We start from the raw sequence: 27,656 nt of genomic DNA on the forward strand, positions 1-27,656 counted from the left end.
GGTTGTGACAACTGTTGCGGAATAAATACGTGTGCCTCAACCCCGGCGTCCAAGAGTCCTCAACGGTATTACATCAGTAACAGCAATCTCTGCCCGTCCTTGTGTTTAATTATCCCGTCGTCAACGTCACGTAAGCAGTTTATACATTCACACAAGCAGCAACTTAACGCCTTATTGATGGGCGATGCATATATGAGCGTGCGTGCAACACATTCCTGCGGAGGGAGCTGGTAGGAACGTTGGGTTGCTCGGTCAATGGCCAGGGTCAACGGCGGCGTGGTGTATTCCGCAAATATGCCCGACTGTGAGGGCGGGCACAAGCCGGCGTGAGTAGGTTAAACGTTGAGTTTTATAAGGGCACCACGGGGTGACCAGCCCCTCAACACCCAGCCCCACCCCTCCCACCCCCAACCCAGCCCCACCCTCCCCTCCCCACCCAGCCCCTCCCCACCCTCCCCTCTCCACCCAGCCCGACCCCTCCCATTTTTGGATGCAAGACGGACGGACGGACACAATAATCCCCTGTGGGCTGGTGGAACCAGGTGGTTCCTACCAGTATTATTACAATCGGTGAAGCGGAAGCGGCCCACCGCTGCTCACCACGGATGCTGCAAGAACGGTTACCCGGCTACCGCACATTGACGAGGCCTTGCTGACGAATCACCCCATCGTGATTATGCGACTCTCCACGGACGTGGAGATTTGTCTCATTTGATCCAATAATCGATTAATTTGTCTTGTTCAAAGTGTCTGTCTTACCCGACTTTCCTGTACTGCCTCAATCATCCCATAGGCCTTTGTATATAATTTTCATTCACCGTAAATCATATTTTCTGAATGCAAGATTTGATGCATGTGCTGTTTACATAAGAATCTATTCTGATCGACGATGTGCTTGAATGATTGTTGTTCTGTCATGGCTAACCAATGAACATTAAAACCTGCTGTGACTTGCACGGGGCTGAACTATATGACCATTTTCTCTTTTTTTCTCGGGGACATAAACTAAAGCGCAATAGTTTGTGATCAGATTCTTCAGCAATATGCACACTGGAACATGTTCCAGATGCCATCAATAACGGTGGGGTTCTACACCAGGGTCATGAGTACAGAAATTTGCTCATACAATCGGGCAGGCAGAAATTGTAGTATGATGCAAAATGTTGTAAGACAAAACACAAACAAATTCGAAGGAAATATGCGAGTCTTAGCACGATTGCCAATTTAGGGGCATGGCAGGAGTTGCTAGGGATTATGTAATCACTTCCACTGCGCCGGCCAATCAGCTGCCAAGAAAACATCTCCATGCAACATGACCGCCATGACATAATCACTCCGTGCACTTTAACCAGTCTGTTGCTGAGGTAGGTATATATTTTGAATGTATATTATATTCATTAATGTTATTCACATGAAATTGTTCATGTAATTAATTATGCTGTATTATTTTCAGTAAAATTTATTTCACTTTGACAATCGACATGTGAATGATCCTGACCACCCCCAGTTCTCTCCTAAATTTACGTGGCTTATTGTCTTAACTCCTTTATTAAACCGAAGTGATGACAAGTCTTAGCTTGCACGATTACCTATAACTGTGTAAGCGGTTCTGCAGTCAGGTCCCGGATTAACATAGCTTCAAAATTTCTTGGTCATGAATGGAAATGATCTTAACAATGAGGAAGGAAATTACATGTTTCTTTTATATAGAAAAATGTGCATTCACAGCCTGTTCTGCTCGCCGTTTCCGACGGGAAACTCCGGAGAGGTGTCTCAGACCCTCGGGGTGATGCACACTTTGTAGCGAGCGGGCTTCAGCACAAGGGAGTAGATCGGGGTGGGGTCCGGCGCCGGCAGCCCCGGTGGAGATGTAATGGAGAGGTTCTGTAGCAGCGTCGAGAGGAAGATGAAGAGCTCCTGCTGAGCCACCGTATCTCCGAGACACCGGCGCTTGCCAAGACCGAAGATCTGCACTTTCTCCGTCAGCTCCTTGTTCACTTCGCCGCTTTCGCTCGACAAGAAACGGCTCGGATCGAAGCTCTCGGGATTTGTCCAAATAGCCCTGCGCAAGACAACAGTGTTAGTACAAGCACACAATTCTACTCCAGCGACGGTAACAATCAATAATTGTTTGTTTTTGATAGAGCGCGCTTCACACCGGAGCATCTCGGAGCACTTAAGATGACATAAGCGACGCACAACTCATCTCAACACTTTCAAAAGGCACCCCTAGTGGCAGCTGTCCCCGGTGTGGAACAAGGTGACTGCATCTGGTCTGCAAGTGGGCGTGGGTCTGCCACTCGGGGTTGTGTGTGCGTAATTAGTATTATGCGGGTAATAAAAAATATGCAAATTTGGGCCATTATGCCAGCACACAATGGCCTATTCTTTTCGGACGACGTCAGGAATCTTTAAAAGTCCACTGTGAAGCAGATGGCATTATATCTTACTGCTAATAAACCCGCAGTACTAACCAGGGCCACCTGCCCGATTACGACCCTGGACCTCTGCAACGAGCAGCGAACGCGCTACCGCTGGGCCATGTCACCGCCCCAGTGGTGTGGAGATTCCGATGGGAAGTCGGGCGACTGGGACAGGGACATCGAAAGACTCGGTAGGTGGATGAGGGGTTGAACAAAACCTCACAGGTTGGCAAAGGAGTAGCGAGCGGATGAAGGGGGGGGGGGGTGTAGTGAATAAGGAGCAAGTTACGGGGAGAGAGAGTTACGGGAGAGAGTTAATTTTTGGTGAGAGGGTGGTGGAGACAAACGCAGAGCCGTCGCGGAAGCAGGGAGACGCGCCCCTGGCCGTGGCTGCCACAGCCTACGCGTGCGTGCACACGCGCACGCACCGCTGGGCATACGCTCGCTACGCGGCGTACACGGCGAGATACGGTGGAGGGTCGCCCCACCGGTGTCTCCCTCGCCTGGTAAGCAGGTCGTGGGTTCGATCCCGGCCCTGACGCCTGCTGCTGTGTATTTGGAGTTTGCGTGTCTCTCTTTCCCTGTGGTCACGTGCAATTTTTGTCCGGGTCCTCCGGTTTTTTTCCCTCCAAATTTTGAATCGAGGTGCGCTTAGAGTATTTGGCTACTGCCATAAATGTCCACGTGACAAGCCACTTCGTTGAGTTATCATTTGTGGCCAGGTCGCTTCTGCAAAAGAGCTACATATCTCAGTGGGCCTCACCTGCTAAAATAAAAAGTCTACGCATGCGACACGGCACCCCAGTGTGCATTGGCGCGCTGCCCTGTGCCGTCGCGTCAATGCAGGCGTACGTACGGGTCGTGGTTGATCTGGTACTGGTTGATGAACACGCACGTGTCCCGCGGAATGAAGAAGCCGTCCAGCACCACGTCCTGCGTCGTGCTGCAAAAAGGCGAAAAGCACAAATGCGATCCTCGTGATGGGAACATCCAGGTTAGGTTCTGGATGTTCTCATCACACTGCGTATGCTCAAAGTTTCAGAAGAAGTTTTAGCACGTAATGATTGAGCTAAAGTTCATGTTTGCAAGGCCGTGACGGTAAAAGGGCATTGTTATTAAAATTTCATAGGTTGCATTTTTACTCTTATACATTATCACGCTAGTTTACCCAGGAAAGCCTCACTGAGTCTTAAGACTCTTTTTCAGGAGGGTCCTGCCAGGTTATCACAGTACAGAGTGAGGCTGCTGCTGTGTGATCCTACATCGTGACTTGCAGGTATGTTTTTATCATTGGGACGTTTGGCCAATAACAGTCACATTATAAGTGCGTGTGTCTCGCTAGGGAACTTAACAGGAGAACCCGGAAGAAACCCATGCAGAACAGGGGGAGAACATACACACTCCACATAAGATATAAACCCCTTTATAGCTTTGTAGTGAGTTCAACTGAGTCGCAGACATAGACTTGGAGGCAACAGATTTATTTAACTCCAACACACGGGGTAACTTTCCCCTTAACAGAATAACAACCTATGATGGTGACGACCAGGCAAACTATATTAATTACAACGTAACTGGTGTAGTTAACCGGGTGGTGACCACCAGGCTAACTACACTAGTTACAACGTAACTGGTGTAGTTAACCGGGTGGTGACCACCAGGCTAACTACACTAGTTACAACGTAACTGCTACTACGGACCGGGACCAACAGCTTGGGTCCAGGTCCACGTGTTGGAGACTCGTTGAACGGAGAACGTAGACGAAGGGTTTCTTCCAGGATGAACAACTACCCTGGTCCCTCTGGGGACCCGGCTTATCTCCTCTGCGGCGTGGCCGGCTCCGCCCTTGGCCACGCCCACCTTCCAGAATTCTCGGGAAGGATCTGGGTCCCAACCACGTGACCACTCCTAGCCCCCACTTGGGGCCCCTTTGTAGACTGGTCACGTGTCCTCCCGGGTCAACCAGAGTGCCATGGCCTTGAGTAACCTCATCCCTTGGCCGGCACCCACACCCTGTCCTGTAGGGTTGGCACTGCACGCAAAGCGTGGTGCCATCTCGAGCTATCAATCAGCGCTCACCGGGCCCCTCTCGGGCCGGTACTACACCCAAACTACGGTGGTATCTGCGATGTCGTTCCACCGCACACCGTGCCTCTCTAAGGCCGGCACTGCACATTAACATCCTGCGATGTCACTACAGCTTTAATAGACGTTTTTGGCAAGTGCTGTTAGCGAGCACCTATGAAGGCCGACATGGCACACGAGGGGCTGGGTGGCCACCACCACGCCTTTGTCTCCTCAGTGGCGGTGTTTACGCAACGCTCCAGGGGACGCGAGAATCAAACTCGGGTTGCCGGGTTCACAGCGCAGAGCGCTAACCGCTGCGCCACCGCTCCCCAAACTCCAAAGACCACCCGTGGAGCCTTAACAGACTGTTGGAGCAAACGCCACGCACTCACTCACACTCAGTCACTCACTCACCACTCACTCACAGAACATGCACACAGAAGGGTGCACAAGCGTCGCCCGCCGCGCCCCCCTGTAGCGACTCGCGCGCTCACGCCGGCACCTGTGCGGTATGGTGAACGGCAAGTAGGAGGAGTGGCGGAACATTTCCGTGATGAAGGCCTCCAGCTGACGCAAGCTGCTGCGGTCGCCCGAGACCGGTGCTCGGTTCCCGCCGATCTTCTCATCTGACGGGGAAACGCGCACGCACACACGGCGCGACTGTTGTGCTGACGTTCGCTCGGAGCGCATGGGGTGGTGGGGGGGGCAGAAGAGCAACAGCAAGGAACATTCACGTTCGAATAAATAAATCCCACGCCTGGTCACTAATGCAAATACGGCTTCTGCAGCAGCAATGGATGAATGTCGTCGCTGTCAATCATGCGAAGTGTAAAACGGGAATTGAACTGATCCACGCTTTTTAAAATAATTTTTTTTGGGATAGACCTCGAAACAATCGAGACTAATTTCAGGCGTAAGACCCTCAAGCACGCGGCATAGCGAAGCAACTGAGATCGTCACGCGGTGTGCGGTACAAGCGTTTAACGAAGCGCCGATTAATGTCGTTTGAGCTCGCCCACTGGTGTGAGCTGAAGGACAACCCTCAGAACCAAATTAAGCAGCGATTGGATACGCGACGTTTCGCTTGATGCCACATCGAGCAACTTCAAGGAGATCCCCGCAGTCAAGATAATCACAGAGTGAAGTTTTATTTACGACGAGCGGCGCAGTAAGCAACGTGACCAAAATGGTTTATTTCGAAGTTGGGTTTCCTGCTGCCAAGTTGCCGAGCGCCAGACAGGGAACCGCACCGACGTACAGCGGGATGCGAACTCCCACCGAACCTCCAATTAGCACGCTTGGCTACATACGGTGCGAAAGAAGTTCAACATACACACACACACAAGCTCCTTTCTCTCACCGCGGCTGCTGTTGTGTGCTTCATTTGGCAAGAATAAGCGACTGGAAAATAGTCGCCCAGAGACACGCCCTTCAATCTACCGCACGAGCCCTTCGATCTTCCACACTAACCCTTCGATCTTCCACACGAACCCTTTGATTTATCACACGAGCGCTTCAATTTATCTCATGAACACAGCGCGGAACACATTTTGTTTGAAGAAAATGGGACACACAGTTGCATTCAATGTCCGAGGATGTTCCTTGGAAGACGCTGTCCTCATACAATCATTTGTCCTCCACTCCTCGACCACGTGAGATGATGAGACGAGCGATCAAAGGGCCTCTCACCGATCTCCTTCTGTAGCTTCTTCTGAATGTCGGGGTAGATGCACAGGTAAATGAGGGACCACATGATGCCAGCAATGATCGTGTCAAAACCTGTGCGGCACACAGGGGACGCACATTGGGCATTACCGTTGCGTCCACAAAGATATACCATACCTGTCAACCACTTATCAGTGCCTGCCTTATTGGCTCTGTCAGCCAAACGGAGCGGCCTCAATAAACGACGGATGGAAATCTGCACCCAAGAGAGCCGACCCCAATTGAGTAAATTGTTTCTTTCAGGAAAGACCTTCACAGATTTTACAGTATATATGTCATACCTGTCAACCCCTTTTCAGTGACTACCTTATTACAACCAATGCAGACCTTATTGGTCACCCCCTGCCCCTTATACATCTCAACGTTCATCCTACAAAGTCCCATCGCAAGGAAGAAACACAAACAAATAGACAAAAAAAAATTGCCCATTTTGAGATGGCCGTACGCCGTATGGACCTGAAATTCTCAGTTTTCCTGTACACGAATACAGGTAAACCGTGTGGGTTGACAGGTAAGATATACTCTTTGGTTCTTTCGGTAAAGTCACGTAGGTAGAAAAAATATAATAGATCACGACGTTTCGATCGCAACACAAGCAACCGTCATCAGGTGTGAAACAAACACAGCAGGAAGACTGCTGACGTCGGCAAACTGCAATCGAAACGTCGTCATCTATTATATTTTTTCTACCTACGTGACTTTACTGAAAGAACCAAAGAGTATGGATTCCTGCAGTCACGAAAGCTTCAAATCAAGGTAAGATATACACACACACGGCGAGGTGTAAGGTGTGCCGTAAACTGGAGCAGAGTGCTCAGAGAACTCAACACATTCGTCAACAGTGACACTCCCAGACCTCGAAAGGAAATATTAACAACAGCGGACGTGTTGTGCACCGACTCACTTCAATGTTGTTCGGAGAGGGTGATGCTGAAGCAGCATTTCACCTGCCACTGTGACTTGCTCATCGAATGGCTTTCTCCCCTGCCACTATTCTCCCCTGCCACTATTCTCCATCGATCGGCGAGCCGGGCCGTGAGAGTACGCGCCCGGTCGTTGTTTGTGCAACGCGGCGAACGATAGATGATAACCTTTGCCTGATTTCGATTTAAAGCTTTCGTGACTGCAGGGATTCATCTTCTTGGTTCTTTCGGTAAAGTCACGTAGAAGGGAAGTAATAAAATAATAAAAATAAAACAATAAAATAATTCTCACGACGTTTCGGTAAAGTCACGTAGAAGTAATAAAATAATAAAAATAAAACATAATAAAATAAGATAATTATTTTATTATGTTTTATTTTTATTATTTTATTACTTCCCTTCTACGTGACTTTACCAAAAAAACCAAGAAGATGAACCTTTGCCTGGTTGGCGGTGTACAACTCGCACGCGCGGCGTTTCCCAATCGCACGCGTGGTCACCTGCGGCAAAAATATCCATGACCGTGGCGACCACCTGCTCGTCACTTAACCCAGCCATGATCTTGTCATCGTTGCGCTCCGCACACAGGCTGATGAACGAGTCCGTGATGTCCCGCACGTGATCCTGCGACACGGGGAAGAAACGCGTGCGCACACAGACCGGCCAATTTCTCGTCAGCAGTCGAGCGGCTGTCGAATTTATAGTTTCCGCGTTGTTACGCGGTCGTCCACGTTGGGTCAACGCCGCATTCGTACGCTCGGTGACTCCCTCCCCCAGCGTATCGGATCGCGATCGGCGTCGCAATGATTGACTCCCATCCGACGCAGTATGCGGAAACGGCCGTGAAAGTGGAGCCAGGGAATTTGTGGGCACAGCCAACGAGCCTCAGCGTTTGTTTTATTATTACACGCTTTTATTTAACTCACTCTGTTTATTGTATCCTCAAATCTTGTAACTAAATTTATACCCGCTTCCCAATGTGGTATCGACTGCAAACTTGGTATACTTATGTCATACTGATGACAATACTATATTCTATCATTACAAATAAAATATATATCTTTTTAAACAATCCTTTTTATATGTTATGTTTCGGCTTGGGTCTAATTGTCCACGCTCAACTAATGTTGGCTGTAAATCACCACGGGCCCTTACGTTATGGCAAGCTTCAGGGCCACTTCCTGGAGTCGTGGAGTTCTGCCATTACGAATACGGTACATTTCATTAAAGCGTGTTTTAAAAAGTATTTTTAAATATTACTTATTTAGCCAAATGTTCAGCTTAACACGTCCCTCATATTGGGGGCAAAATACAGCAATGGAACCTAATATTAACAGTCATGATCAGCAATACAATTCGGGTGATAATCCTTGACATCCAATTGCTCTTGACAGTTATCCAAACCATGCTGAGACCTGTTATAGTGTCTGTGTGGAGAAAATATGGACTTCAGTGGGGGGGGGGGGGGGGGCGTGAAACTCGGGCTAAGCACTTGACAACGTTCATCAACGTCAGAGTGTCTCTCCATCATCAAACCTTCTGGTAGGTGCCGTAATGCTCCTTGATGTTTCCCTCCATGAAAGCCTGCAGCCTGCCGGTGATGGCTTTAAACGCCTTCAAGGACGGGTTGGGGAGGTAGCGCAGGACGGGGAAGAAGTCGAGCAGGCTCCCCGCGCCCGTCAGCTGCGAGATGTCCCTGTTGAACTCCACGACGCGCAAGAAGGTGGGGTCCCCGTGCCGGTAGCGCTTGCCGAACACGAGCGCGCACATCACGTTCGCGACGGCGCACGTGACGGAGGGCACGGGGTCGAAGCCGGCCGGGTCCCCGCCGCGGCACACCTGCACCAGCTCGGCCGCCTCCTCGCACACGTGACGCTCCAGGAGGCACGGGAACGGCGGAACCCCCGCGGGCGCCGCGCAGAATTTGCGCAGCGCGTTGCGCGCCAACTTCTTGCGCGCCTTCCAGCCGTCGTCGTACCGGGGGGAGAAGGAGAGCGTGTTGCCTCCGCCGATGAGCCCCAGCGTGTAGAACGCCGGCCGCCCCGCGAACGCGTCGCCGTGCTTGACCAGCGCCCGCTTCGTGGTGTCCAGGCCGGAGATCACCACCACGGGGACGGAGCCCAGGCGGATGAGGAAGACGTCGCCGTAGCGATCCCTCATCCGCGTGAGCGTCACGTGCGGGTTGAGGCCGACCTGCGGCATGTTGCCGACGATGGGCCACGGGGTAGGACCAGGGATGGGTTTCCCTTTCGGCGACGGTCGGTTGGAGCCCCACCTCCTCACGGACACGTAGACGAGCAGGAGGCAGAGCGCCGAGGCCACGAGCAGCAGCCCGGCAATGAGCGACGACTCGGCAGACTTGGGCAGAAACGAGGCCTTCATGTTGTTTTTTCTGAGATTGGATGCCTGCGTGAGTCAACACAGATCCCCCAACCCCCCCCAAAAAAGACGTCAAAACATCAAGGCAAACTATTTAGTAAAAAATATTATTAAACCTTATACTTATCACTTGGTTACAGCTCTGTGGTGGAAATTGCATTTTTCTACGGTATGGAAAAATATATCGCGTAAATTTAAATGGTTTAATAAAAAAAAACAGTGTTGTGCTCAGAAGTAAAAAAAATCCACAATGGATTTGCCTTACAGCCACACAACCTCACGAGTGGCAGCACGGCACACAACGGAGATCTTTCTTTGACGAGCAACATTGGGCGATCCCAGCATTACCTCCGCTGCCGTCCATGCTTTAGCAGTGTCAGAGTCCCCGAGGAGTATTTCCTTCGTACACTCTACCGTGAAAATTAGCCTGAATAAGCGTCGTTGTGCGTGAGGTTTACGCGCTGCTGCTCCTGCTGCTGCTGCTGCCTGGGAGCTGCTGCAAGAAGAGCGTAAAAGGAGGCGATTGTGGCTGGATGGGAGGCGTTGCTGCACATCGAAGATCGTGCCAGAATCCAGCGATATCAACGGTGGCCGTTTCTCGTAGCTTTGTCGTTGCATTTCGCATCGTTAACGTAGTCTTCTTCTTGGTTCTTTCGGTAAAGTCACGTAGAAGGGAACTAATAAAATAATAAAAAGAAAACATAATAAAATAATTCTCACGACGTTTCGGCCACAACGCAAGCAGCCGTCCTCAGGTGAAGAACAGGTTTGTCAGAAAGACAGCGTCTGAATGGGCACCACCAGGCTTGGCAGCGTATATTTGATTATTTCCCTTCTACGTGACTTTACCGAAAAAAACAAGAAGATGAATCCCTGCAGTCACGAAAGCTTTAAATCGAAATTTCACGTAGTCTTCTTGTGCGCTGCTGTACCGGTGCGAATAAAGACTGCCTAAAACGTAGATTTGAAGCTTTCGTGACTGCAAGGATTCATATTCTTAGGTTTTTTTCGGTAAGGTCACGTAGGTAAAAACATTAAAATTAATAAAAGTAAAATAAAATAAAAATCACGACGTTTCGGAGGCAACACAAGCTTCCGTCTTCAGGTGGAACCGTCACAGCCACGACAGCTGTATCAAGTAAATGAGAGATTGCAGGAGCTACCACTCCGTTTATATAATGGTTGGAGAGGGGGGAAGGGCCAAGTACAGCACACTTTTTATTCATATGGTAGGGTGAGGCTAAAAAGGGTGAGCCTTTGTTATGGTTTGTGACAACTAAGCATGGTGAACATGGTACACCTGTAATAGTTGTCTGTCAAATAATAAATAAGATTGGTCAAATAAGTGTAGTTAAATCTTTTTTGCATGGTTAATCACATCTTTCCAATGATTACTCAGTTTGTAACCATCATCACGGTTGAAATTATGTCTGTGTTTGTATATTTGTACTAGCTTTACTACCCGGCTTCGCCCGGGACTTGGATTCTCGACGCCCGGCCGTCTTTGTCTCCCCAGTGGCGATGTTCACACCACGGTTACTCGTTTGAGGCTGAGTCGACCTAGGGGAGGCCCAGGAGCGGTTCAAATGATCGTCACAGGTGGTGGTAGTAAGTGGGAATCCGAACTCGGGTCGCCGAGTTCATAGCGCAGCGCACTAACCACTACACTACCGCTCGCCCCACACACGCGGCCCCCGTCCATAGGTACACATACACGCGCTTGCTACAGACACACATCTTTAACGGTGCGTACGGCAGTAAACGACAGGAATAATAAAGCAATGCTGCGCGAAGAACGTCTTAGACCTGCAAAACATTTGTATGGCACTTTGCTCACGGAGGGTTGGGAGGGGGGGATGCGTGATGAGCAGGCGTTACGCTTCCGCACGCGCGGGTCACATGACAGATGTGACTTCACAGCTCACTTGCCGTGCAAAATATATGCATTATTGCGCCCCCCCCCCCCCAAAAGAATACAAAAGTAATGTTTTTATAAGTTTTGCATGGTGTACATTCTGGAAAGTACCCACATGGCAAATTTCACGTTTTTTGCATGTCGGGAAGTACGCTAAACATTTTCAACAGACACACATTCACAAATTTCCCTTTTGTATATATATAATAGCAGTAAAACCCGGCGTTGCCCGGGTGAAAAATATATTTCTTAATAACCTTACATATATACACACCTTCACCACTCACCACTCACCCTCACCATTCACCCTCACCACTCTCCCTCACCACTCATCCTCACCAATCACACCCTCACCAATCACCACTCACCCTCAACACTCACCCTCACCCTCACCATTCACCCTCACCACTCTCCCTCACCACTCATCCTCACCAATCACACCCTCACCAATCACCACTCACCACTCACCCTCAACACTCACCCTCACCACTCACCACTCACCCTCACCATTCACCCTCACCACTCTCCCTCACCAATCTCCCTCACCACTCATCTTCACCAATCACACCCTCACCAATCACCACTCACCACTCACCCTCAACACTCACCCTCACCACTCACCACTCACCCTCACCATTCACCCTCACCACTCTCCCTCACCAATCTCCCTCACCACTCATCTTCACCAATCACACCCTCACCAATCACCACTCACCACTCACCCTCACCATTCACCCTCACCACTCACCCTCACCATTCACCCTCACCACTCTCCCTCACCACTCTCCCTCACCACTCATCTTCACCAATCACACCCTCACCACTCACCCTCAACACTCACCACTCACCCTCACCATTGACCCTCACCAATGACCACTCACCACTCACCCTCATCACTCACCCTCACCAATGACCACTCACCACTCACCCTCAACACTCACCCTCACCACTCACCACTCACCCTCACCATTCACCCTCACCACTCTCCCTCACCACTCATCCTCACCTATCACACCCTCACCAATCACCACTCATCACTCACCCTCAACACTCACCCTCACCACTCACCCTCACCATTCACCCTCACCACTCTCCCTCACCACTCTCCCTCACCACTCATCCTCACCAATGACACGCTCACCAATGACCACTCACCACTCACCCTCAACACTCACCCTCACCACTCACCCTCACCATTCACCCTCACCACTCTCCCTCACCACTCATCCTCACCAATCACACCCTCACCAATCACCACTCACCACTCACCCTCAACACTCACCCTCACCACTCACCCTCACCACTCACTAATCACCACTCACAATCGCCACTCACAACCGCCCTCACCATTATATTTTTGCCCCAGTCAACGCCGGATATTTCCCATTCGTAGCAGTTTATATCAACTCTATAAGCAACTTATATTAAACAGGAAGTGCAATCCTAAAGTAATTTACAACCTTCGATTAGTCCTTTGTGCGATTCAAAGAATCGATTCCTGGCATGTTGGGGGTTTACATTTGGAATGATAGAGTTTCATTTTCATTGTTTTTTTTCTTTTTTCAGGAGTTTTTAATTACATTTTTGCCCCGGTCAACGCCGGATATTTCCCGTTTCGTAGCAGTTTATATCGACTTTAAGCAACTTATAGTAAACGGGAATCGTCCGAATGTAAAGGAATCTACAACCTTCGATTCCTTTGCGCGATTCAGAGAATCGATTCTTGGCGCATCGGGTTTAAAAGTAATTACACAGTTGTTTTTTCATTGGTATGTAATGTTTGAAAGTTTTCATAAGATTTTAAATGTATTTCCCCCCCGGGCAACGCTGGGTATATCGAGTTTATACGACAAATGCGTGCGCATATTTTTAACGGAAATTAAAAATGGCGTCCACCCGGCAGCGAATGCGTCGCTACCCGTTGCCAGGGGCAACCGCCGTCCAATGAAACTGCGTATGGTCCGGCGACACACAGGCACACACACAGACAGACAGACAGACTTGCGATTTTATATATATAGATGGCTTCGTGTACAAACCTTTGATGGTAGCCAGGAAGTTTGCAGAGAACCTTGGTCTCGGAAAAGACAATTTCATGAGAGCCCACCGAGTTGTAGCAATGATCGGCAACGGCTGAAGAATCAGTTCTACCGTGTTTCAGATCTGACTTGTGCTCGCGGACACGATCAGAAACATGACGTTTCGTTTCTCCAATGTAGCAATCACCACAAATGCAACTCAATTTGTAGACTCCAGGATACTGTAAGTCAGGAACGAAATCCTTCACAGATGTGACCCATCTTCTCGTCATCGGGAACTTTACAACATCTATCCGATTAGCACGGTTGCTTTCGCAAACGCTATTATCCATGAGGTTCTTTTGGGGGTTTGACCGCGTGAATATAAACATGTCGTTAAACCTGCCACGGACAATTAGTAAGGGTTGTCACATAAACAAAACATGCCAATTTGTTACAAACTGTTTGGCAATCAGTTTGGCACTCCAATACCAATACTCGCCATTCGCTGCTAAGTGACGGTGACATCACCACGGTGCCTGTGCCCGGCTAGGTGCACTTTGAGGCCATGTGAAGTGTCGAAGTCTCGCTCACAGGAGGTCTCGGGACAGACCTAGGTGCCATGGGTTGGCCGACTGAGACGACTGGTAGATGCACCAGCTGTACCCTCTACTGTGCCAACTTGCTGCCTTTCATCCACCCGGCGCTCCGCTCGTTGTTGTAAGCGTCGCTCCTCCACCCTCCGTTGTTGTTGGAGGGCGACTGCCTCCAACTGCCCAGTAGCGTCCTTCACGAGCCTCCTCCATAGAGGCCGATTCTAACACCGATGGCACCGGTCTTCGGCAAGTCCACTCAGCTCCACGTCCTCTCGTACCGCATCAGCTCCATCTCTCTCTCCAGCACGTGTCACAACAATGCCCCGAAATATCTTGAGTCTCAATTGATAACAACACTTGCCTTCGCGTGATATATCAAGGCGAATATTTACACGTAGGAAAGTTCCCTTGTTGACAAATGCCCTCATCAACCACGACGTGGTGTTGCGAACAACAATCAACTCCTGCACCTCTGTGCCACAAACACACCTCTTCGCTATATTGCCCGCGTCCAACTTCAGTTGCGGCGACGTGAAGCTTGGCGATTGAAGGGGAGAGAACATATGCAGTAAGTATGTATGTGTAACGGGTTCCGGAGACACTTGTAGAGGTAACTTCTTTATTACAACACAACACTCCAACAGTCCTGATACTCTGTTACAGCCTAGGTACACAGCCTAGGTACACAGCCTAGATACTCTACTCTGGCTACACTCTGGAACTCGCCCTCACAAGGTCGTAGAGTCGGGAGTTCCAGAGTCCCACCACTCGCTCTCACAACATCCCAGGGTCTTCAGATGGCTGGTCGTGGGTCTTGGGTCTTGAGTTACAACTGGCCCCGATCGTCTAGGGAGCTCCCCTTTTTATGCCTAGTCCAACGAGGGGTGGGGCCGTGTGCGCCACCAGACATCCCACAGAGCACACACAGCCCCCCCCCCCCCCCCGTTGGCGGCGCCAAAAGGCTTAAGCGCCTGGGAACCCAACGCCTGGCGCCCAGAGGCTTAAGCATCTGGACCCCCTGGGAACCCAGCGCCTGGCGCCCAGAGGCTTAAGCGTCTGGACCCGCCCGGGAACCCAGAGCCCCCAGCAGCCCCTCCCTTCTTATGTCACTACATATGTACCCATATGTCTTGCCTCACGGCAGATGGGGAGCGTACGTTCACAGGAAGTTCCTGTTTTTTTATGCTAATGTTGGTCACGTGACCAGGAAGTGACGATGTTAGATTTCCACTGTACCACGCGGGCGTCAGCCATTACACAGATAAGTCAAGATGGCGGCACGCATCGCATCTCAGTGAGACCACAGCCGCACTTGTCCATTGTGGGAGCTTAAGACGCATTATCTGTAAGTTGTTTATATTCCTATAATATTGGAAATGCTGTTGTAATGTTGGAATGACCGTTATAGCAATGTAAATGCCTTTATGGTGCCGTTAAGTTGTTGTAGTAAATACGAGGCCTAGTTAGTAACGAAGCCTGTGACTTTCCTTATTGTGGATGTTACTTGTGATTTAGTAGGTCGAGTCAGACTTGTGCCTATGTTGCGATCCTGAGAGTGATGACGAAGTATCCCATCCACAGTTTAGTGTTAAGTGTAATGCTGTACATTTGGGGTGCAGTGGGATGAATACACTATGTGCCTGTATGCAACGCACCAGCTTGTGCCTTTGTCTAGTTGTTCAGGGGTAATGTGGGGGCCTGGTCCTTCCAGGATCTATTGTTATCTGAGACAATGTTCTGATGCTGTGGTGTTCATTGTATCGGTGTTTCCGAATTATAACAGATGCTGTATCTGTGTTTTCTCACCAGTTTTACCTGTTACAATCAATAAATGACGATCGGAGTTGGACGGTCATCCTGGCTCCGAGGGTTTATTGAACACATGGTTATCTACTCGACTAGCGGTGCAACGCAGCGCACGGCGAGGCCGAGATAGTAAAAAGATATTCTTCCTGAAGCTCCCAACCAGTGCTGCAGCCAGCTCTCTGCAGCCAAGTAAAAAGATACTCTTCTTAAAGCTCCCAAAAAGTCCTGCAGCCAGCTCTGCAGCCAGCCCTGCAGCCAGCTCTGCAGCCAGCTCTGCAGCCAGCCCTGCAGTCAGCTCTGCAGCCAGCCCTGCAGCCAGCTCTGCAGCCAGCCCTGCAACCAGCTCTGCAGCCAGCTCTGCAGTCAGCTCTGCAGCCAGCTCTGCAGCCAGCCCTGCAGGCAGCTCTGCAGCCAGCCCTGCAGCCAGCTCTGCAGCCAGCCCTGCAGTCAACTCTGCAGCCAGCTCTGCAGCCAGCCCTGCAGTCAGCCTGCAACAAGCAAGGAGCTCTGCAACGAGTCTACATTAAAATCGTGCTGCAAACATCGCAGCATGGAAAGCCACAGTTCAGCAGGGAGAGATGCTGAAGAAGGTGAACCAAGCAATCCAGGATCTCCCATCCTGCCTCAAGAGGACCAAGGGAGTTCAAGGCCCCAGAAGGAGGTCAGGTTGACGCAACGGGCCTTGGAAAGCTATGAGGCTGAGAAACAGAACCTGGATGCCAGGATACAACGAGCATGGGACCGGGTCGAAGCAGATTTATCTGAAGCTTCAAACGCCTCAGACACAGTGGTCTCAATTCAGCGGGCCATCCAGCGAGTGAAGGTGAGCAGCTCAAGCTACAAGCTCCTGGCAAATAAATACATATCCCTCCTGACGAAGATGAAAACAGATGAGGGCATTGAGGGAGTGCGCACGCAAGAGCACTTCCTCGAACTGCTCGATGATAATGTGCAGGCAGTGATACAAGATGCAATGGACCGTGTGGATGGCTTAAGAGAGACAGGATCTCAGCACTCCGTCTCATCCAGGTCCACCACAAGATCTAAAGCCTCAGCACACTCAAAGACACCATCTACTAGTATGGCAGCAGCTCAGGCACGCGCAGCAGCAGAAGCAGCAAACGCCCGTATTGCCTACATTGCTGAAGAGGAAGCCATGCTAATTGAAAAGGCTCGCATACAAGAAGAAGAGAGTACATTAGCAGCTACTGCCGCACGGAAGAAAGCAGAGCTTGAAGAGCAAGAGAGTACATTAGTGGCCACTGCCGCACGGAAGAAAGCAGAGCTTGAAGAGCAAGAGCGTATAATAGTGGCTACTGCCACACGGAAGAAAATTGAGCTGGATGCTAAGTTAAGCACCCTACAACTCAAAAGGGAAGCAGCTGCTGCAAGGGCCCAGGCAGAGGTGCTCGAAGCAGCAGCGAACCTGGATAAGGAAGAGAATTGGAGTGAGTTTGGCACGCAGATACCTGTCAAGGACCGTGATCAACTCACCAGAAAAAATATTTTGGACTGGTCTGAACAATGCATCAATGCATCAAACCATACTGAACAAATGGTGGACGTTCAGGCTTCGCCATCTCCACACCGAATGAACATGAATGCTGTCTACAGGAATGGTGGAAATGCATATCCCGCTCTGGCAGTTAGTCGCCAACTCAGCGTCGCGCACGTGGGGTCAGACGTGGATGCACCAAGTCAGACCCACATTCCAGACAGTCACATAAGGGGATCCAACCAACGTGATCGAAACCCTTTGGGCCCACAGTCCAACGCCATCGCAAATGACGGCATGCTAGGCAATACAGCCAATAATGCCGCCTCACAAGCGCCAGTATGGACACACCCTGGATCAGCAGGACTAGGAGACTTTGCTAGGTACCTGGCTCACCGCGAACTAATCAACACAGGACTCGTTAAGTTTGATGACCACTCTGAGAACTATCGAGCCTGGAGATCTACCTTCAGGAATGCAATCCGAAATGCAGACATCTCTGCAAGTGAAAAACTCGACCTGTTGGTGAAATGGTTAGGAAATGAATCTGCAGAGTACGCAAAGAGGATCCGGTCAGCAAACATTGACGACCCTGCCTCAAGCCTGCATGCGGTGTGGGAGAGGCTCGAGGAGTGCTATGGTAGCCCAGAAACCATTGAAAAGGCTCTCTTCAAGAAGTTGCAGAACTTTCCAAAAATCTCTGGTCGAGACAATAAAAGGTTACGGGAGCTTGGAGATCTTTTGATGGAGCTTGAATCAGCCCAGGCTGATCCCTACTTACCAGGTCTCATTTTCTTGAATACCTACCATGGCGTGAACCCCATCGTAGAGAAATTGCCATTTGACGTGCAGGAAAAATGGAGAACAGCGGGTTCAAGATACAAGTCAGAGCATCAGGTTGCATTCCCCCCATTCTCTTTTTTCTCAAAGTTTATCCGCAACCTGGCTAAGACTAGAAATGACCCGAGTTTCATGTTTGGCACCACGGGGATTTCCAGTCCAGATCTCCCAAAAATGGAAAGGACAACGGCGAAACGAGGAACAGCGAGAGTGCCAATTTCCGTACACAAGACTGAGGTCTCTCCTGCGACATTCGCAAATTCCGTCCAGGCAACCACCACAAAGAAAAAGATAGAGGATCCAGAGAAGCAATGCCCATTGCATGATAAACCTCACTCCCTCCAGAAATGCCGTAAGTTCAGGAGGAAGCCATTGGAAGAACGGAAGAACATGCTGAAAGAATTTGGAGTGTGCTTCAAATGCTGTGCTTCTACTAACCACCTTGCAAGGAATTGCAAGGCAGATATCAAGTGCGAGGAATGTGGCAGCGACAAACACGCAACTGCTCTGCACACATTTTACTCGAAACCCAGTAGCACTAAGGCTTCCGATCCCGAAGCAGAGCACGGCGGGGAGCAAGGCGAGACCGCCGCACTCACTTCGTCAATCACAACCAAATGCACAGAAGTCTGTGGAGAAGGCTTCAAAGGAAGATCTTGCTCAAAGATTTGCCTCGTCCGAGTCTATCCCAAAGGACATCCTGAAAGGGCAGTAAGTATGTACGCCATAATGGACGACCAGAGCAACAGGTCTTTGGCAAGGTCAGAGTTCTTTGATCAGCTAAGTGTAGGTGGGAATTCCTTTCCATACACGCTCAGAACATGCTCAGGACTGATGGAGACAGCGGGAAGAAGAGCGAGCGGCCTCATGGTGGAAACCATAGATAGCACCATGAAGCTAGCCCTTCCTACGGTGACAGAGTGCAACGAGATACCGGACGACAGGAGTGAGATTCCCACGCCCGAAGTTGCACGTCACCACCCACACCTGAAACCCATAGCAGAGTTCATCCCGCCATTGGATCACGCGGCACAGATTTTACTTCTGCTCGGCAGGGACATGCTGAGAGTCCACAAGGTTCGTAACCAACGCAATGGACCTCACGACGCTCCCTATGCCCAGAGACTCGACCTAGGATGGGTCATCGTAGGTGACGTTTGTCTGAAGGGAATACACAAACCAGACCACATTAGCACATTCAGAACGAGTGTGCTCACGAATGGACGCACGTCGCTCTTCAAACCATGCCCCAACCACTTCACGCTGAAAGAGGAACTCGGCGAGAGAAGTCAAGGCTGTACCGTGCAGACTTACGAAGAAACCCCATGACTTCGCTTGTGCATCCACCGTCTTCGTTGGAGTTTGTTCCTCCACGTTTCTCCAAGCCAGTCCTGACTGACGGGAAGAAGACTAAGGTGAAGCCGCTGCTCGTCGCTCTGCTGGTGGTCGTGGCGGTGGTCGCTGTGACCGTGGCCTCTCCGTTCCTCGACTCGGAGCTATCGTCCGAGTGGGAATTCTGGAAGGAGTTCCACGGCAAGGCCCCACAACCGGAACATACCATCTCAAGGCTCGAGCTGTGTGGAGCCATTCTTGCTACAGAGGTGGCGGAACTGATCTTAGACGAATTTGACGTCAAACTGGACGCGGTCAAGTTCTACACGGACAGTAAGGTCGTACTAGGCTACATAAACAACCAAACCAGAAGGTTCTACACCTACATCAGCAACCGGGTGGAGCGCATCAGGAGATCGACGCAGCCGGAGCAATGGAATTACGTTCCAACTGACCAGAATCCAGCAGATCTCGCAACTAGGTCCGTCCCTGCATCTCTGCTGAATCAAACCATCTGGCTGACGGGTCCAGCGTTCCGGTTACGACGTGACGTTGGCCCATGTACTACCAAGGAGACCTTTGGACTCTTAGAGCCCGAGTCCGACAAGGAGATTCGTCCTCTAGTGACAACTTTCGTAACAAATGTGCGACCGAGAAGTCCACTGAGTCCACACAATTTTGAACATTTCTCGAAATGGACGACGCTCGTGCGAGCGATAGCACATTTAACGCATATCGCAGACTGCTTCTATCGCCCGATGAGAGGCACCACTGGTAGCTGCAATGGATGGCATTACTGCACAGTGCCACGCACTGAAGACGAGCTTTCCAGAGCAAGAAAATCAATCTTCCGCTGTGTGCAACAGGCAGCTTATGCAAGTGAGATCAAGGCCATCAACAAGGGAGAAGACCTTCCTAGGGTCAGCACCCTCAGGAAGCTAAACCCCGGGATGGACAATGACGACTTGCTCAGGATCGGTGGTCGGCTAGGGAATGCAAAATTAGATGAGAATGAACGAAACCCCCTCATAATCCCAAGCCAGAGCCACATCGCAATCTTACTCGTGCGCCACTACCACGAGAAGGTCAAGCACCAAGGTCGGCACTTCACAGAAGGAGCAATCCGATCTGCAGGGCTGTGGATCGTTGGAGCAAAGAGGTGCATCGCCAGCATAATCCACAAGTGTATCCGGTGTCGCAAGCTACGTGGAAAACAGGAAGAACAGAAAATGGCAGACCTCCCAGCCGATCGACTCAGTGTGGAACCTCCCTTCACCTCTGTAGGGATTGACGTGTTCGGACCGTGGACAGTCATCTCCCGCCGCACCAGAGGAGGGCTCGCGAACAGCAAACGTTGGGCAGTGCTGTTCACCTGTATGAGTACACGAGCAGTGCACATCGAAGTCATCGAGTCCATGGACTCTTCGAGCTTTATAAATGCACTCCGGAGGTTCTTCGCCATCAGAGGGCCATCCAAGCAACTCCTTTCTGATTGTGGAACCAATTTCATAGGAGCATGTAAAGAGCTTAAGATCAATACGGAGAATGTCGAAGATTATTCTCTCAGGAAATACCTTGGTGACCAAGGCTGCACATGGATCTTCAATCCTCCCCACTCTTCGCACATGGGTGGAGCCTGGGAACGCATGATCGGGATTGCTCGACGCATTCTCGACTCCATGCTATGTGATGTCGGGTCCACATGGCTCTCACGAGGTCTTGACCACTCTCATGGCCGAGGTCTCAGCCATAATTAACTCAAGACCCCTGATCCCCATCTCAACCGACCCGGAGTCACCATTCATCTTGACTCCTGCTACGCTTCTTACCCAGAAGACAGATGTGCTCACAGCACCTACCGAGGAGGCCAGCACTGCAGACCTCTACAGACGTCAATGGAGACAAGTGCAGAGCTTCGCGAACACGTTCTGGCGTCGCTGGAAAAACGAGTACCTTACGACACTCCAAGTGCGCAACAAGTGGCAGTCTAATAGACCAGACATCCAAGAAGGCGACCTCGTCCTACTGAAGGACAACCAAGCCAAACGGAATGAGTGGCCAATGGGCCGCATCCTCAAGTCGATTCCAAGTGCCGATGGAAAAGTTCGAAAGGTCGAGGTTATGATTGCGAAGCAAGGAGTCGCAAGAACTTTCATCAGGCCCATAGTCGAGATAGTACTACTTCTCTCTCGCAAAGATATGGACAAATAAGTCGACCCGTTGAAGTTGTTATACACTTGTTTATGAGATAGGAAATAAATGGTGGTATCTCCTAGATACCAGACGGGGAGTGTCTTGCCTCACGGCAGATGGGGAGCGTACGTTCACAGGAAGTTCCTGTTTTTTTATGCTAATGTTGGTCACATGACCAGGAAGTGACGATGTTAGATTTCCACTGTACCACGCGGGCGTCAGCCATTACACAGATAAGTCAAGATGGCGGCACGCATCGCATCTCAGTGAGACCACAGCCGCACTTGTCCATTGTGGGAGCTTAAGAAGCATTATCTGTAAGTTGTTTATATTCCTATAATATTGGAAATGCTGTTGTAATGTTGGAATGACCGTTATAGCAATGTAAATGCCTTTATGGTGCCGTTAAGTTGTTGTAGTAAATACGAGGCCTAGTTAGTAATGAAGCCTGTGACTTTCCTTATTGTGGATGTTACTTGTGATTTAGTAGGTCGAGTCAGACTTGTGCCTATGTTGCGATCCTGAGAGTGATGACGAAGTATCTCATCCACAGTTTAGGGTTAAGTGTAATGCTGTACATTTGGGGTGCAGTGGGATGAATACACTATGTGCCTGTATGCAACGCACCAGCTTGTGCCTTTGTCTAGTTGTTCAGGGGTAATGTGGGGGCCTGGTCCTTCCAGGATCTATTGTTATCTGAGACAATGTTCTGATGCTGTGGTGTTCATTGTGTGGGTGTTTCCGAATTATAACAGATGCTGTATCTGTGTTTTCTCACCAGTTTTACCTATTACAATCAATAAATGACGATCGGAGTTGGACGGTCATCCTGGCTCCGAGGGTTTATTGAACACATGGTTATCTACTCGACTAGCGGTGCAACGCAGCGCACGGCGAGGCCGAGATACCATATGTTGAACTTCTTTCGCACCGTACTTTGCCAATCGTGCTATATCGGAGGTGCGGGGGGAAGATCAAACTAAACACAAACAAAGCGTTTATAAAGAAATGCGTTTTCAATCTGGATGATTTAAAAGTGCACAGCTCCCCAGAGCGTCTTCCTCATACTAGAAGAGAGATATACCGGCGATCACACTCTGCTGGACTGTGCATCAATACGTCGCCAGTTCCACCGTCAAGAGGTAAATAAGGCGAAGCCCTGCAATTCCTTGCTAATGCCACTGCCGACGCAAGGACCTCCACGAGAGGTAAATCTGGGGGTGGGGGGGTGGGGGGTATTTGGCCTACTCTTCCACGCTGGCGAGGCATCTTGTTGGAGGTGGGAGTGCCCACACTTTACCCCACCACACGCGCCCAGCCGATCGACCGCGGTGAAGCCACTTACACTGCTGGATGAACAACACTTCCACATGGCAGTCAACCCCTTATCAGTGCCCCCTACCTTATTAGAGACCAACTCAGACCTCAATGGTCACCCCTCGTGCCCTTATACATCTCAACGTTCATCCTACACAGTCCCATCACAAGGGAGACACACAAAAAATGTACGTTTTTTTTTGCTGTTTGCCAAACGGACCTGAAAACTCGATTTCCCTGCACAAGAATGCGGGATAAACCGTCTGTGTTGACACGGTAGGCATCCACGGCACGATTATCTGTGATGCACCCCGTAGGACTGCACAACGACCGCTCCGGCCTCTCTGTGTGTTGCAAAGGGACACTGCCCGAAACGTCTCCTACAGTTTACTTTTTTCCCGTTTCAAGGCCGCACGCAAGCACGCGGCGTCATTGACGAATGCGTTGAGTGTTTATTTTGTTGTTATTACCCCCGCCAGGTGCTATAGGCTCGCTGCTGCTCTGCGTGTCACAACGCAGAGTGCAGCAGCAGCAAGGTCAAATGTGGCGCTGTACTTCTATGCTCACCGCATTCACCAACCGGCTATGAACCAGCGTGGTGAAGTATGGTCAAGATGAATAGGCCCTCAATTCAGCAATGGATTGGCGCAAGCGGGCGGTGCGCTGCGCTTGGTGTGACGATGGCAGGGCGTGAGGGGTCGTCCCCGCACTGCGTGAGGCTGGCATTGATCAACACGCGCTTGGCTACGTACGGTGCGAAAGAAGTTCAACGTAGGTACATCGTCGTAACCGCGTTGTGTTGTGTTGTGTGATGTGGGGAGTTCGAATCTCCCCGCTCACGGCCAACACCCAGTGACGATAATAATCGGGAAAATGTCAAAACTGGGTGGTTTTTAACTTTTGCCGACAAAACTGGATCCCAAATGTCAAAACTGGGTGCACCCTGGGTGGCCAAAAACTTGAGTTTTGGACACTCAGGGTGCACCCAGTTTTGACATTTGTCAAATACACTTGATAATTGTATACTAGCACAGTGTGCCAGCACCCCATTCATCCAAACACTTGGTATTTGTATACTGGCACACTGTGCCAGCACCCCATTCATCTAAACACGTGGTATTAGTATGCTGGCACAGTGTGCCAGCACCATATAACTACACACACTTGATATTTGTACGCTGGCACAGTGTGCCAGCACCCCAACGACCAACATTTCAAGCTACGGCTCGGACTCGGAAGTGAGCTCGGGGCGGGCTTGCGACCAGGCGGGCGCACTGCCACCTTGCTCACATTCGAATGGCAACCCTCCACCCCAAGAAGACTTTTACCACGCGCCGCGAGGCCATCCACGGCATCCAAGACTTTGCTTTGCAACAAGGCAAGCGCGCGGTCCTTGACCTCAAGCGAAGCGGCGGACGGCACGTTGCCATCGTCTGCTCTAGTTCAACACCTTGTTCCTTCAAGGTGAAGCTGACGAAGCTCACGGGGGAACGACGCGGCTTCCGCGTCTCGGCGCTGTGCACGGATCACCACGGCTGCACGGGCACTACCAAGATCACGCAGCGCCAAGTGGAGGCGAACACGACAGCCCGTTCGGCCTTTCGCGCCAACCCCCGTACCTCCGCACCGACTGTCATTGCCCAGGTCGCCGACGTTGCTCGCGTCATTGTCCCGACCCGGATGATGTACCGCGCCAAGGACACGTGCATCGCGGCGAACGAGAGTGCGGCCCATGCAGGCTTCGAGTTCATCAACTCGCTGGTGGAGACGTTCGGCAAGCTCAACGCGACGACCTGCAGTGTGCGAGAAGACGCGGGCATCTTCTGGGGTGCGTTCATCTGCAACCCGATCGCACGCTCGTTGCAGCCAAGTCTTCAACGCGTCGTCGGCATCGACGGGTGGCACATGAAGGCGCGCGCCTACAATGGAACCATGCTCGTCCTCGTTGGGCGCGACGGCAACAACCGCAACGTCCTTCTCGCCGTGGCGCTGGTGCCGTCTGAGACGGCAGCGGCCTACGACTGGTTTCTCAACTGCTGCACGACCAACGACATCGAGCTCGACGGCACGCCGGTCTTCTGCGATCGTGGCACGGGCATCCTAGCCTCCGACTGGAAGGACCTCATGCTCATCCACTGCACGCGGCATTTGATCTGCAACGGCGTGGACAACATCGGCTCCGCGTTCACGCCCGACCTCCAAGGCATCATCTACGATGCCCAAGGGTGCGCCTCCGAGGCCGCGTTCCGCAGCTCCTTGGGCGTAGCTCTGCCTGCGGCGGCCACGTACTACAACAAGATCGACCCCCACACGTGGGCGCTCTACCCGCACCTGCACACGACGCCATTGTACGGCTGGCGCACGACGAACTTTGTGGAGTCCACGAACAGCGAGGCCCTGCCGGCTCGCGAGATGGACCCCTTCCACTTCCTCATGCACCACATGGAAGACATGATGACGACGGCCTTTGCCCACCGCAGCGACGCCGAGAAGTGGGCCGCTCAAGGGCGTGTCATTACGCCGTACGCTCAAGGACTCATCGACGCTCAGCAGGCGTTGGCCCCGAGGTACAAGGTCTACGAGAGTACCTCGACGCGTGCATACGTCAAGGATCCAGACGCCTACGCCTCTGCCAAGCGCCGAGTCGATCTCAGCTCTCGGTCGTGCACGTGCGGGTACATGAAGCAGATGGGCTTGCCGTGTCGGCACTACATTCGTGCCCTCATGGCGTTTGGGCGGATGCCCGAGCTCTACGACGCATGTGCGGTGTGTTACCAAGTCTCTGCCATCAACACGACATGGACCTCGGTTGCCGGTATCGAGCTGCCCATTGCCGAGGAGCTGCAACGCGACAACACCATGATGCCACCTCCTCGCCAGAAGAAGGCTGGCCGCCCGAAGAAGCGTCGGATTCGCAACCGTGGCGAAGGTGGCCCATTGGGCCTCACGCGGTGCTCCTTCTGTCGCGCCAAGGGCCACAACAAGCGCTCTTGCCCGTCGAAGTAGTTATATATGTAACAAACATGTTTTGTTCTAAGTGTGCAGCACCATACTTCTCGACGCAAACACTATCTACCGTTGTTCTACTGTAGTAGGTGTAGCATGCAAGCTGGCACACTGTACCAGTATACAAATGGCAAGTTCGTGTATGTTCGCGAGCTGAAAGTGTTACTGTAGTTGCAAGCTGGCACACTGTGCCAGTATACACATGGCAAGTAAGTGTTACTGTAGTAGCGAGCTGGCACACTGTGCCAGTATGCAAACGGGAAGTTTGTGGTGCAAGGTATGGAACATGAGCCACGAGAAACATCATTTGGAACGCTCTAAATCTGTGGCGACATATGGATGAATAACGCAAGGACCTAAAGGTGTACAAAATGATACATTAAATCGTACACCTTCTTCACCCAGTTTTGACATTTGTCCACATTGAACATCACCCAGTTTTGTCATATCAAAAAGCACCACCCTGTTTTGCCTGTCGTTTTCCAAGACCACCCAGTTTTGACATTTGGGATCCAGTTTTGTCGGCAAAAGTAAAAAACCACCCAGTTTTGACATTTTCCCGATAATAATCTGAGACGGTCCTGGGGCCTCCCCTAGGTCGACTCAGCCTCAAATGACATACCTGGCGCGGTGTGTATGCATCGCCACTAGGGAGTGGTGCCGGCCACCCACCCCCTCGTGTACCGTGCAGGTCATCATAAGTGCTCGCTAACTCACAGCACTCGCCCCAACGGTCTGTGAAGGCTATACGGGGAATCGTTGTCTTGTTTTGCGTGTGTGGCAGGGTCAAAGTTACTCACAGCGAGCGAGCGAGCGGGGTTGGTGTGTTGGGGGGGGTGGTGGGCGATGGGATGCCGCGTTCAGGCACGAACGTTCACGAGGCGAGGCAGCTCCCCCTACTCCGCCTGCCGCATGGACCGAGAAATCCCCCGCCGCTCTCTGTCTCTCTCTCTGTGTCTCTCTCTGTCTCTCTGTGTCTCTCTGTGTCTCTATCTCTCTGTCTCTATCTATCTGTCTCTCTCTCTGTCTCTATCTCTGTGTCTCTCTCTGTCTCTCTGTGTCTCTCTCTGTCTCTCTGTGTCTCTCTCTCTGTCTCTCTGTGTCTCTCTCTCTCTGTCTCTTTTTTTACGATCAGTAGAAACAAGAAGATTCTCGGTGTAGTTGGCACTTTGCTTCGTTCATCATTTCGTAATTTTTTTTTAAATAATAACTTTGCTTTATGTAAACCCCCACCTCTCGCTCACTCTCTCGCTCTCTCTCGTTCTGCACGCAGCCCGTCTCGCAGTCCGACGGCCTCCGACGGGTATCTCTCTCTGTCTCTCTCTTTGTCTCTCTCTCTGTCTCTCTGTGTCTCTCTCTGTCTCCCTGTCTCTGTGTCTCTCTCTCTCGCGCGCAGGTTGAAGAGCCACCCACCGGTGCTTCTACGGCCGCCGCTGTTGATTCTACCGCTGCCACCGCGCCTCTGCATCTATAACAGTTGCGGGACACGCCTCTCCTCCTCCCGCCACCCCCGTAACCCTCCTTCGTCCCATCCCCACTCAACAGGGCCACTGGTGTCGTTTCCACAACTGCGATCGCAACATCACTGCTTCGACTGGCGCGCCTTACGCGCGGCGACCCA

The 27,656-nt window shown here is 51.2% G+C and overlaps 1 protein-coding gene across 3 annotated transcripts; it reads right to left on the reverse strand.

Moving 5' to 3' along the window:
- Positions 1–476: 476 nt before the first annotated feature.
- On the reverse strand, positions 477–27,547 carry LOC144727660 (cytochrome P450 1A1-like). 3 transcript variants are annotated; one of them, XM_078606642.1, is made up of 7 exons: positions 27,449–27,547; positions 8,675–9,544; positions 7,639–7,762; positions 6,180–6,269; positions 4,993–5,116; positions 3,280–3,366; positions 477–2,062 (listed from the first exon to the last, which is right to left on the reverse strand). In XM_078606642.1, exons 2-7 carry the CDS (start codon positions 9,518–9,520, stop codon positions 1,774–1,776), a joined length of 1,560 nt encoding a protein of 519 aa, XP_078462768.1. In that variant the 5' UTR covers positions 9,521–9,544; positions 27,449–27,547; the 3' UTR covers positions 477–1,773. The 3 variants fall into 3 exon arrangements, with proteins under 3 accessions (XP_078462768.1, XP_078462766.1, XP_078462767.1); XM_078606640.1 differs by having other exon boundaries at positions 26,836–27,530; XM_078606641.1 differs by lacking the exon at positions 27,449–27,547 and adding an exon at positions 9,783–11,372.
- Positions 27,548–27,656: the final 109 nt, after the last annotated feature.

The sequence above is a fragment of the Lampetra planeri genome, chromosome 26, assembly GCF_965212315.1.
Source record: "Lampetra planeri chromosome 26, kcLamPlan1.2.h2, whole genome shotgun sequence".
NCBI classification, from domain to species: Eukaryota; Metazoa; Chordata; class Hyperoartia; order Petromyzontiformes; family Petromyzontidae; genus Lampetra; species Lampetra planeri.